The sequence below is a fragment of the Nerophis ophidion genome, linkage group LG13, assembly GCF_033978795.1.
Source record: "Nerophis ophidion isolate RoL-2023_Sa linkage group LG13, RoL_Noph_v1.0, whole genome shotgun sequence".
NCBI classification, from domain to species: domain Eukaryota; kingdom Metazoa; phylum Chordata; class Actinopteri; order Syngnathiformes; family Syngnathidae; genus Nerophis; species Nerophis ophidion.
Window position 1 is genome coordinate 18,884,355 of NC_084623.1, and position 13,112 is coordinate 18,897,466.

Genomic DNA, 13,112 nt, shown 5'->3' on the forward strand with positions numbered 1-13,112 from the left:
TGTTACGCGCATGGCAGGACCTAGCAACTACCACACAACCGCGTGGGTACAACAGAAAAACCTAGTATCTCAAGGACCAATCGGAGCTTCTTTGTTAGTCGCCTTATTGTCTTTAATGAGACATTTGCACGAATGGGGGGCGACGGTCAACCTGATTATGTGATATTATGGCACGAGGGGATATTTGGAAGATTGGCCCAGGAGGTTGGAAGCACCTTCATTAAATGTATTGTTCTTGATTCTTCCCCTTGCATACTCTTTTGGGCAGATAACTGTGGAGGTCAAAATAAAAACTGGACGCTGTACACGGCTCTTGCCCAATGTGCAAACGCAGAATGGGGCCCACCCGAGATTGTGATAAAATATCTGGAGAAAGGGCACACGTTCATGAAGAGCAGATTCAATCCATGGCTCGATCGGCAAGAAAATGAAAGCTCAAGAAAACATCTATACGTTTGATGACTTTGTAAATCTTTGTAAGATAGATTGGTTTTCCTTTGTTTTCTCAAAATCAGCTAGAAGTGAGTTACTAGGTTTTGCCTTTAGACGGGAGTGCTGTGACCTGTATATCTTATCAGCATGCACATTATAAAAAAAGGATATCTGAACTGGTGATCAGTATCATTCATAGTCCCCATCCTTCCTGATAAGATCAACAATGAATACATAAATGCTGTTTAAGATATTTATTGATATGTGTTTTTATATATGAGACCTTGTCTCAGTGTATTTTATGGAGTTAAATGAGACCTTGAACTACCTTTAACTGAAATAAGCGTACTTCCCAACTACCACCACTTTCTGTCAGGCACGGAGGGAGTTGCGTCAGCTGAAGGAAGCGGCGAGGAATAAACATGCTGTGTCGGTCATTTGGGCCGGCTGGCAGGGCACCAAGGTATTTGGGAAGCCTTTTGGCTTGACTTGTGGTGATTCTGTGACTGTCCGCCTCCATCATCATCCCCAAAAACACATCTTTATATCCATCTACTTAACCCATCTCACACAAATGTTGGTTAGATTAGTCAACTAACATGTCCATTATAGACTGACATGTCACGTATATAGGTCACACCAGTCCCTGTTGGTCCACTTAGCACTGCATGATGCTTGCTGACACTGCATGTCAACCGTGCATGGTTTTGCATTGCATTGCTGTGCCGTTTTTCTCTACAGGAACAGAAGAGCTGACGTTCTCTGCCTAGCTTTCTCTCTCAGCTCTGATAGACACCTCTAAAATAAATTTTCTTGACAGACGTTCCTGAAAAGTACCGTTCAAGTTGCAGTGTCACAATAAAATGTGATGCAGCTAAGTCGGCCACACAGGGCTTAAGCGTGCGTTGTGTGCAGTGTGAATGTGTTTTGCCTATTGATGTTTGATCTCTTCTCACCTCAGGCAAAAGTGTCTCCTTTTTCCTCTGCTGATCTTTTCCTGCTTTATTTTCCCCCCTTATTTTTCCTCGTCCATTCATTGAACAGGCTCGCAGGGAGCTGAGGAGACTGAAGGAAGAGGCCAGGCGTAAGCATGCTGTCGCTGTGATTTGGGCCTACTGGAAGGGACTCAAGGTACCTACCAGCCCTACGGCGCAGCCATCACCACGTCTACCAACTACTAACCACCCTCATTCTCCTTCAGCTGTCTGTGTCCTAATTCAGGAAGCCAGCCTCTGCCAAGAGCAATCAGCACATTGTATTGATTTCTTGTGCAGCCTTCACTGCTCACTGAGTTCGACCGATTGGCTAAGCATTCCTACCATAACCAAATGGTTTCATGCCTAATATGAGCAAGAAGTTTTGAATTGCTTTGCAGTTTTTCTAGTTCTAGGTGCTATCAGGACAAGGCATCCTTCAGCACATCTGCTCATTTCTACACGTTTCTATAGGTTTTTTATTTAATTCAAATGTTTTGTTCACATGGCAGAGGCTGTCTTTTTCTGCTTGCTGTTTTTCATTAACATTTTTCTGTTTTTCAACTCACTCTGAAGAGCAACATTTTTGTTTTGTGTTTAACCTGTAATTTCTCTTCATCTAGGTGTGTTTTCTGTGTGCGTGATATTGTGGAATAGGTGTGGCCATTGTTACAGTGTTAATCTTCCATCATTCTAATTGTTCCCCCTCACAATCCACTTTGCACCTTTTAACATCACATGTTCCATTCCATATTAAGGTCAGCATGAAGGTCGCTTGTCATAAGCCACTTTTAACTGTCAATTTGGGGTAGTTTATTTGGAGTAATTGCAGCGGCTTGGCTTTAACCATCGCTGCAGTTTTGTCACTAAATAAATGTTTTGTTTTCATTTCCTCTCATCCGTTCACTGTTTTACGTCAAACTAAAGAGCGGAAGTAGATTACAGTCTTGTCTTTTTGTTTTCATTCCCTTTCAACAGGTGCGCAGAGAGTACAGAAAATTCTTCAGGGCAAATGCAGGAAAAAAGATCTATAACTTCACCATCCAGAGAATTGTAAGTACGCCTCAAATGTATAATTAAAATTTACAATACAGAAACATGTAAAGGCAAAGAACTAACATATGTGTTAAGACTGTTTAGTTAGGGTCAAATACATTCATTAATAAACTGTTATATACATTTATGTTAAACAAAAAAACAAATTTTTACTACTGAAAGATTGTAGGCTAAAGGGTGTTTTTTCTACCATTATATTTACATAATTTGTATCCATTCATTTAAAGGGGTCATATTATACATGTTTTCTTCTTTTAAAACACTTCCTTGTGCTCTGCATAAAATGTAATGGTATTTTTTTTGGTCAACATTTTGCAAAGAGTGTTTTACGGACAATTTTCAAGCCACTTTCTGACCATCTCTTCAGGATACGTCATTTTGTGGGCGGCCCTATTTACATGGCTCCACTCCCCGCCATATTTGTTTGTTTTTAGCGATTCCAAAGTAAGTCTACTGACAGATTGTTAGAACTATTCGCTACTTTGTATTACAAATGGCAACAGCAGAGGATGCATGTGCATGTACGAGCCAGTCTGCCCCACAACAAGAGGATAGCAAAAAAGAAAGAGTTTATTGACTACAGCGCGGACTACAATGATGGACTTGCGCGAAGCACTTAGAATAAATTTCTACCATACATTCAGAAAGCGTCAGAGGCCAGAGCAAATTCCAAACTGCTCGTTCAGAGGAAGTATGAAGGAAGGCAAAATTGTTTTATAGATATCTCCACAATGTCTCCATGCTTGATATTAAATTTTCAGAAGGTATACAGATCCCAAATACTCAACCGCAGGTATCAATGGGCAAGAAAAGTTTATTTTGAATAACAAACATGGCCCCTTTAAATAATTTGAAGAGTACAAACCATAAATCTTACTTCCAGTAAGCAGTTGGTGTGCACACAGGTGTTTATAATTTTGCTGCATATATTTATTCAAAATATTGCTTTTAGTAAGTATGTTTTGTTTTTATTTAATTAATTCCACAGATTGATTTCTTATTATAAAGAACAGTATATATTTAACATGTATTAGTACTTTTACTTTTCTCTCTTAGTTCATATCTTTGTCTACTCTGAGTCAAGATTCAAAATGTGATACAATGCTCAATTTCAGAGGGTTAAATATGACATTTTTGGTTATCTTCCCTAGATGCAGAAATACTTCCTGGGTCTGAAGAGCACGTTGCCCTCCATGTCGCCCATTGACAAAAACTGGCCTGTCCGACCGTACATTTTCCTGGATGGAGTCCACACGGAACTTCGCAGAATCTTCCATCTATGGAGGGTTGGTTACATAAATGTGCTCCCATGTTTTGACATGTTTTATTCCATTTCCTCACAGCACCATCAGAAGTGTTCCGCTTGTATCTATCCAGTCCGTAGCAGAAAAACAATGAATCCAAAAATAGTGGACAAATGCTTAACACGTTCCACGTATTACTCTAGGAAGTCTGTGCTTTCAGTAATTCTGAAATGCTGCCTAGTATTTGGCTGTATCTCAAAACAAATTCTTCTGTCAGAATGCTTTAATAATGTATGTACACTCTCTACTTAGTGTTCTTTAGTTCCTGAGGGGGCGAAATTTAAAAGTGCTGTTTATCGAAAATACTGAACGCAAATTGTATCTGCTGTTGCTGCCCCTTCTGTTCACTACTTTCCACCACTTAGGGTTGTTCCATTCCCTCCTGATTGCCTAGTAGGGTATCCATGACGGTGACTATTGAGATTACACTGCATTTTTCTATAGTTAGTATGAACACTGAACACATTACAGGAGCTGTTTGCAACATTTAAACAGATATCTAGAGGGCGCTAAGTTTCCATAGTATTTTAAGCGTTATATGCTGCCGTCTTACGGATTCTGGGACGTAATGACACAACTACGTAACACGTACACCCGTGTTAGCTTTGGCTGTTGTAAGCTAATGATAGTGATTTCGATAGTCAGCTGTCACTGAATGTATATTCTATCATTGTTCGTTGCTTCTCTTTGACTGAATACACGAGACAGGATGAGTGATTGTTGTACATAAAGATTATTGTTATCAATACTAGGACCAAAATGGTTCAATCGACATTTGTAAATTTACATAGGACTTAAAGTTACTATTGTTTGCAGATGACATGACTGTGTTTTGTTCAGGAGAGAACACACAGAAGCTAATACAAATAATAACAGAAGAAATGAACAAATTAAAAAGTTTGTTTGACAAAAACAGATTATCTTCGAATCTCAGTAAAACTAAAATAATGTTATTCGGTAAAAGTTAAGGGGAAAAATCTAATACAAATAGAGTAGTTTTGAAAAAGTAAAAGAAAACACATTTTTGGGTGTAATAATAGATAAGTTGAAATGGAAACCTCATGAAAATATTATACAACATAAAGTAGGAAGAAACACGTCAATAATAAAAAAAAACAAAATATGTTCTGGACCAAAAATCACTTCATATTCTCGACTGCTCGTTAGTGTTATCATATGTAAGTTATTGTGTAGAAATATGGGAAAACAGCTACAAATGTGTGCTTCATTCACTAACAGTGTTACAAAAAAAATATATTAGCTGATCAATGTTTTATCTTAAAGAGGAACTGCTTTTTTTGAAACGTTCACAATCCTTATGTAAGATGTATAATGATGGATGTATTTTTTATTATTTTTTTTATTATATGCAATCAGAAGTCTGCCTACAAAAGCCCTTAAAAACATTGAAACACCTCCATTAAGGTTTTATATCCATGATGTAAGAACATATGTAACGTAGTAACAGGCATATTTATAATGAAATTTAATATTTACATATTTTGATCATTTTAAGCATACGCGGCGTATTAATTTAAAAACGCATAACGTTTGCCTTTTTTTCTTCATCATTGATTACTAACTACAGACTTTGAGAGTCAACAAACATAATAAAACATCACTTACTGTGCAAGGTCTGCTGTCATTACGAGGCTGACTGCTAGGATGTTCATATATTCCCATTTAGATGAACAATGTCTCAAAATCCTCATGAAGAAAGACGGTGTGAGGGCGGGGGGTCCAAGCGTCCTCGCCAGTTTTGGGTCCTAAATGCTGTCAAAGTGTAACAATACCTACTCACACTTCTTCTGTCCAGGTAAGATGCATGATTTATCATCTAGAATAAGTTTACTGGGAGCAAGGAAGCGAAGAAGAAGCAGACCCCTCGATGATGTAAACATAGGAACACACGGAAGTGATCACGGCGCCGCTAAAAATAGTTTGTCTGCATTAGCGCTTATAATAACAATCACTGATACTTGGTTGATATTCAAGTCAAAAAATTTCAATGGAGAATCATTATTGGTTTTTCAATGGTTATTTCTTGGATTTCATGGACGAAATAGTGAAGCTCCCATTGGCTCCGCTATAAGCTAACTTTTATTTAAGTGTATTTAATATTTATGATTAAAAAGAAAACATTTGTCATGTCTTTCATAATGATTGTGAACAATAGGCAAAATTCCCAAAAAAGTGCAGTTCCCCTTTAAGACCTCATTGACTCCCATTATAAATGCTATTTTTTCTAACAGACTGTAATCCTGGTATGTTAGTATGTACTTTCTATGAAATCTGAATGAATCTCAATATTGCTGTTTGAAAAATAAGAAAATATTTTGTTTTTTTTGCACCCCTTAACCACCAAATGGGGCCAGAAAAGTATGAGCGTAATTTTCAGAGATTTGATCAACGTAAATGTGTTAACCAATCACATGTAATGAAAATGATCCTGGGCAGTGAAAAACAACGTAGCAGATACTTTTAAAATACCAAAGTAAACTCAAAGTCCTTCCTGCTTTATTTTTCATTTAAGTTCAGTAGGCACGGTATAAATTATTGTTGTCTACTGTATCATAATCAATGTTAATTCATCAATGCTGTGATTACCCAACCTCTGAAACTTTTTTTTTTTTCAATAACCCTTACATGGTGTTTTCTTATTATAAACTGATATTATTTTAGACAAAAAGGCCATTAAACATAAAAAAATCATAACTTTATAATAGTAGATCTGAAGTTAAAAGATTCCAAGCGTTATTTCTGAAAAAAATATTTCTGACTTCTGACACTTTTATCAGAGGAACTCTTTTGGATCTTAAGAGTGAGTGTGTAAAATCAATATTAAGGTTGGACAAGGGTTATGGAGACTTTTATTTGTAAAAATAAAGAAAAAATGTTACAAGTTTCAGACGTTTTTCTGAACGATGCTGGTGTTTGTGCTCAGTGCAAGAAATACAGGAGTCGATTCACAGAGGAGAAAAAGGCGGTGTATGAAGAGAAACTGGAGGCAAGTGAACTTTTCAAGGACAAAAAGGCTCTCTACCCGAGCAGGTACATCAAATTCACCTGTATTTGTTCATCTTGAATATACAAGTCATATTACTGCACAATGTCTGCTTTACATCTGGAGTATTCTTTATTTAGTGCGCCTCCTCTGCTCTTTGACTGTGTTTTGTCTCAGCGTGAGCCAGCCCTTCAAAGGAGACTACTTGGAGATCAGCAAGAACCCCAAGTATCAGAAACTCAATAGTTCCGTCGACGAAAAGGTTCTGCTCGCTGATGTGGTCAACAAGATCAACAGGGCCAATGGAAAAGTAAGAGATTCTCATTATTGTAGTTTTTAGTAAAGAAGAAAATATATGATGTAATGACATTTATTTTCCATCCTTTAGCAATCTTATTTTCTGTCAACGCCATAAAGCTGGCTCGAGCACATAAGCATGTCCATGTTGTCTCGCCTACAGGGTGCAACTCGCATCCTCCTGCTGACAAAGAAAAACGTGGTCCTGGCTGACCAGAAGACGGGCCAAGTGAAGGCTAGTGTGGCTCTGCCCGACCTCACCAGCGTTTCAGTCAGCACGCAGAACGACGGCTTTTTTGCACTCAGGCTTAAAGAGGTGAGGGTGTCCTGGACTTGAAGTACTGTAGTTAAATTTGGTGGGTGAGAGCTGATTAGGACTTACTAAAAACAACAACGAAGAGTAGTTTTACTTAAAATAATGACTTAAAATTATTGTAATACTACTCAGGGGCCAAGTGATCGGTAGGTTTTGAGTCATACCAGAAAGTATTTAAAAAAAATGGGACCCATTGACTCCCTGCTTGGCACTCAGCATCAAGGGTTGGAATTGGGGGTTAAATCACCATAAATGATTCCCGGGCGCGGCACCTCTGCTGCCCACCGCTCCCCTCACTTCCCAGGGGGTGATCAAGGGGATGGGTCAAATGCAGAGGATAAATTTCACCACCCCTAGTGTGTGTGTGAGACAATCATTGGTACTTTAACTTTAACTTTAATGCAGTAGTACCTCGATTTACAAACTTATTTGGTTCTTGAATATGGTTTGTAGATCTAAAAGTGTGTATACTAGAGATGCGCGGATCGGCAATTACATCACCCGCAACCATTGACATGTTAAAAATCATGTCAATGTTTAGTATTGTAGCAATATGGTTAAAGTTATAGAGGAACTGTACTTTTTTGTGAATTTTGCCTACCGTTCACAATGTAACTCGTTAATAAACGTAAATAAAAGTGGAGCCAATGAGAGGTCCTCTATTCTGCTCATAAAACCCCAAAAACCATCCAATTAGCGCCAACAATATGCCATTTACGTGAATATCTACAAAGTATAACTGATATTATTATAATCGCTAACTCAGACAAACTATAGCAGCGCTGTGATCACAAACTTGTTTGTAAGTGATGACATCATCAAGCAGTATGCTGTTTCTTCGCTTCCTTTGCTCGTGAAACTTTATTCTTGATCATAAATCATGCTTCTCACCTGTATAGTAGAAGGTAGTGGACATATTCCGACAAGTTGGTAGACTTTGACAGCACATTTTAGACACGGAAATGGTGAGAACGACACAAAAATAAAGGAATGACAGCAAACACAGTACAGTAAGTGATGTTGTATTATGTTTGTTAGTAATAACCTACTCAGTGGCCTAGTGGTTAGAGTGTCCGCCCTAAGATTGGTAGGTTTGGAGTTCAAACCCCAGCCGAGTCATACCAAAAACGATAAAAATGGGACCTGTTACCTCCCTGCCTGGCACTCAGCATAAAGGGTTAGAATTGGGGGTTAAATCACCACAAATGATTCCCGGGCGCGGCACTGCTGCTCCCCCACGCTCCCCTCACCTCCCAGGGGGTGAATAAGGGGATGGGTCAAATGCAGAGGACAAATTTTGCCACACCTAGTGTGTGTGTTGGACAATCATTGGTACTTTAACTTTTTAAATCAGTGATGTGGTGGGGGGGGGGATAAAAGTGACACATTTTTAAATGAATGCGCCGCGTCTGCTTACTTGATTAAATATGTGAATATTAAATGTTGCTAAAAGTGTGCCTGTTACTACAATTCATATATACTTACAGCATGTATATAAAACCCTAATGGAGGTTTTTAAGGGCTTTTATAGGCAGAATAGAGTAACTCCCATAGGCTCCATTTTAAGCATACTTTTGATCGTATTTATTCAATATTTAGAACACATGAATAAAGAAAAACATACAAAAGGGAATAAGTGGTAGAAAATGGATGGATGGATACGTGTTCCTGTCTATCATAAGGATTGTGAATGTTAGGCAAAATTCCAAAAAGTGCAGTTTCTCTAAGGATTTTTGTGATTTCTGATCCTTTGTGGGGGCACCGTAATGACTTCTGTGTGTGTAGGCAAAGCAGCGGACAGCAGCCTGTTGTTGTTTTGGCTTATTGATAAAGATTTTCTTGTTATGTTAGATATACAGTATTGTATAGCACAGTGGTTCTTAACTTGGGTCGGCGAATCGGCCTCAGGGGTTCGGGACACACCCGACTCACCGTGTCAATAAAAACTTCTCCCTATCCGCATATTATGGTGTGGGCGTTGCTTCCTACCGGTCCCACCGACATACACATCAAAGGAGACAACCGTGCAGTTTTTAACAACATTTTTAATGCTTATGGATTTTCTCAAAGTCTTTCTCCAGCAGATCGTGACTTTTCAGTCACGTCCGTATCCTCTCTCCTCCCTGCTCTCGGCCGCTCACTGTCAGCTGTGTCTTGCCGTCAGCACATGCCCCGCCCTCATCCGATTGTGCTCGTCCTCTGCACCATAGACAGAGGCGGTGACCTTTGATCCTGCAGGCGCGCTTGCCACCCCTCCCTCCACATATGGATACCCCCAAACAATGTTCCCTCTAATTTTCCATATGCGTGAGCAAACGCAAAAACTACTTGAGCATTCAGTGGAGGACATATGAGCAACATCAATGTGTACACTGTGGCCACTCCAGCAGCACACCTGTCCCAAACCTGACTAAATACCAAGTTGCATGTTTTATTATTATAATGAAATGACAGCAGTCATTTCCATGGCATAAACATGTTGCACAGTGAGATGTAAACATGGGATCATGTGTACATCCCTGTAACTTTCTGTTTGTAAAACATATATTTTTTGGGATGTCTTTAATCTAATAACCTCATTTCATAATCAATATTTATAGATCAAGATTGAATTAAGAAAAAAAACATTTTATTTTTCACTAAAGAAGGGTTCGGTGAATGCGAATATGAAACTGGCGGGGTTCGGTGCCTCCAACAAGGTTAAGAACCACTGGTAACCTTAACTAAAATATGGACTTCAGTCGAGGTGGTCCCATTATTCATATTTACTTTGTTTCTAATGGAGAAATATGCTTTACTATACAAACTTTTCCATTCACAAACCCGGTACAAAAATATGTTTGTAAATCGAGGTTCCACTGTATTCCGGAACGGATTGTGATAACTGTACTGTAATATTTTTGGTAATTGGTATTTGTATTCACCAAAGGGCTCAGCCTCGGCCGTCAAAGGAGACTTCCTGCTCAGCAGCGAGCACTTGATCGAGACCATCACCAAACTCCATCACATCGGCTCCGCCGGCTCAGACGGGGAGCAGCTGAACGTGGACATCGCGGACGAGTAATTTGAGCACACAGGCACCAAAGAGCAGATTGGTAGGCTAACGGCGCACATCCTGTTTGACCCCGGCAGGTTCCTGGTGCAGTTCAAGCAGGACAAAGTGTGCGTGAAGTTCATCCAGGGAGCTCCCAAGAACGGCAACGGCGTGTCCTGCAAGCGCAAAAACAACCGCCTGCTGGAGGTGTCGGTGCCTGCATCTGCATAGTCCCTGCTGCGCTGTCCTGGAGGGCTCAGACTGTGGCGAAGTAAGGCCTAAAGCAGGGATCGCCACCCCACACGGTGCATTTATTCGACTTCTTTTTCTTTACGAAGGCAAAGAACGTCCTAAGTTGGGTTGCATGCCACAGAAATATGGTAAAGCGTTTCACTGGTGTTTAGTAAAACCAGAAGATAAAAACTAATCGGGGGACTATTTGAGATTTGTGATACAGGGGGTTACGCTTTGAAGCCAATATGGTTTAACGCGGTCCAAACTGGCCTTGACTCGTCCACTTTTTAAGCAGCTACGTCTGGGACCGCTTAAAATGGGAATTGTAGTTTGGGGAGCTGTTTGCTTAAAGAACTTTCAATACTGCACTTGCTTTTACACCTTGATATAACCAAATGAGGTTGAATTTGATTGTAATATGTTATTTTGTCTTTGTGTGGGGAGGGGGGCAATGAAAAGAAAGTACAGTTGGCTTTGGAATTGTTCTGTGAGATTATTATAAAACCACTTGTTTTTTATCCATAATGTGCCATCGAACAGGGCCAATGACTTGTCACGTCTCAGTGTGCAAATGCAGAATTAGAATTGTTAACAATAAATGCCAAAAAAAAAATGTGTGGGAACGGGGAGCATATCAGCATGTGGCGCTGCACACGTGATCAATATCCTCTTCTTACATGCCAGTGTGATCCATGCCAAGCTTTATTTAATCTGCAAAAATAAAAAAAAAAAAGATTAAAGACTAAACCAATCTCAAATGCGTTGGCTTCCACATTGCTGACAAGTCGACGTCACTGACGTGATCTCGAAATGGCCAACGTGGCGCTTGATCAGATTGAAGGTGTGTGCAATAGATGGAACATTTAATCTCCATTTTCCTTCGCAGCTAAGCAGCAGTGCCGAGCTTTGGCCTTTGCGTCCTCAGTCTTGTCATTTTTAATGCCGTTTCTGAAATGTCTGCAGCTTTCTCTTTTTCAGTTAGAAGCACACGTGAATTTTTTTTGATCAGGTTAAATTTAAGTTAATTTTGTTTACAATTTTGGGGGGAATTTATTATTATATGCATTTTCTGCAAGACATGTTATTTAATATTAACATTTGCTGACTAGGAATATTGTGCTGATGATGTAACGCTCGCCGCTTGTTTTAAGAGACATATTTACAGTAGTTATTGAACTTTAAGTAGTTTGGATAAGTGGAGTGTACTTTTGGACGTTCCTGATGACACCAGGACAACTTTTAATACTATTTTGGAAGTACATGTTACTTTTTGGGTGTGCAGTTTCAATGCAGTTTTGCTTCTTCCCATGTGTCTTCTGGCTACAAGCTGCATTCTTGTGTGCCTAACGTAAAAAAAAAAAAAAACTTTCTGAGACAGAACATCCAAATGTTTCAATGTAACATAAAAAAGTCAACTTTTTTAAATTAAATAAAGATCAATAATAAATGTATCATTTTTTTGTTATGTTTTACGAGGCTATGAGAAAGTATTCACAGCGCTTCACTTTTTTTTAATCATGTTATAGCCTTGTTCCAAAATAAAACACATTATACTTTGTCCTCAAAATTCTCCACACAATACCCCATAATGACAAACTGATTTTTTTTATGTTTTATTTGCAAATGTGTTAAGAATGAAAAACTCAAGTACATAAGTATTTACAGCCTTTGCTCAATACTTTCTTGATGCACCTTCGGCAGCAATTACAGCCTCAAGTCTTTTTGAATACAATGCTACATAGGCTGATATTCGATAAGTCAATTAACCGACGATGAATTAAAATGAAAATCTAAGTTTTCCAGAGTGTGCATGCTTCAAGAGCATTCACGCTTTAAAAAAAAAAGAAGGGGGTGAATTATTTTGTTCTCATTAAGTGTCTTTGACTCTTTGTGCAGTGAGGCATGGCTATTTTTACACAGTGCAGCTAACATGGACAAAATGATCACAAAACCAAATTCCACCGCGCCAATGTGGGGATATTTCACTTTAAACCTTCGGAACAAGGTGAGCCTATCAACACTGAGGAGCCAGTTTGCTGAATGTGCGCGAATACAACAACGCCCACTCGGAACACAACCGCTCGACTGTCCACACTCACTTCGCGTTGGGTGAACAAGCCAGGTCAGTGTAAACAAAATGTTGTGCACTAACAGTGTGGTTAAGTACATCACCAAAGACTTGCTGCCATTTAATACTGTTATTAAAACTAGCATGTTTTTTTTTAAAGTGCTGTCATGTCTGTGTTCCTCACTCAGAATCTGCCAAACTTTATTTTGCTTTGCATTTAAACTGTTACTATATTTGTTTAAACTGTAGTGTGTATGCACTTTTGTTTAAGTAGGTCCTAACTGGATTGTCAGTTAAGTAATGCACAACTCGACCTCTGCCTACATGTTTAATAGTGAAGTGCAACTTTGTCAATACTTGAATTTTTTTATCTGCTTTGATTGTGTATATAGG

The 13,112-nt window shown here is 39.0% G+C and overlaps 1 protein-coding gene across 7 annotated transcripts in view; it reads left to right on the forward strand.

Annotated features, from left to right (window-relative positions):
* myo1b (myosin IB) overlaps positions 1-11,409 on the forward strand; it is a 117,090-nt gene extending 105,681 nt beyond the window's left edge. For 3 of the 7 annotated variants that reach the window (XM_061918480.1, XM_061918479.1, XM_061918481.1), the window contains 9 exons: positions 809-895; positions 1,477-1,563; positions 2,385-2,459; positions 3,614-3,748; positions 6,711-6,817; positions 6,948-7,080; positions 7,231-7,383; positions 10,313-10,443; positions 10,516-11,409. In XM_061918480.1, coding sequence (XP_061774464.1) covers positions 809-895; positions 1,477-1,563; positions 2,385-2,459; positions 3,614-3,748; positions 6,711-6,817; positions 6,948-7,080; positions 7,231-7,383; positions 10,313-10,443; positions 10,516-10,648 — 1,041 coding nt within the window. In that variant the 3' untranslated portion in view covers positions 10,649-11,409. The remainder of the gene's footprint in view (positions 1-808; positions 896-1,476; positions 1,564-2,384; positions 2,460-3,613; positions 3,749-6,710; positions 6,818-6,947; positions 7,081-7,230; positions 7,384-10,312; positions 10,444-10,515) is intronic. The other 4 variants (XM_061918482.1, XM_061918484.1, XM_061918483.1 and 1 more) reach the window with 3 other exon arrangements.
* The last annotated feature ends 1,703 nt before the right edge of the window (positions 11,410-13,112 follow it).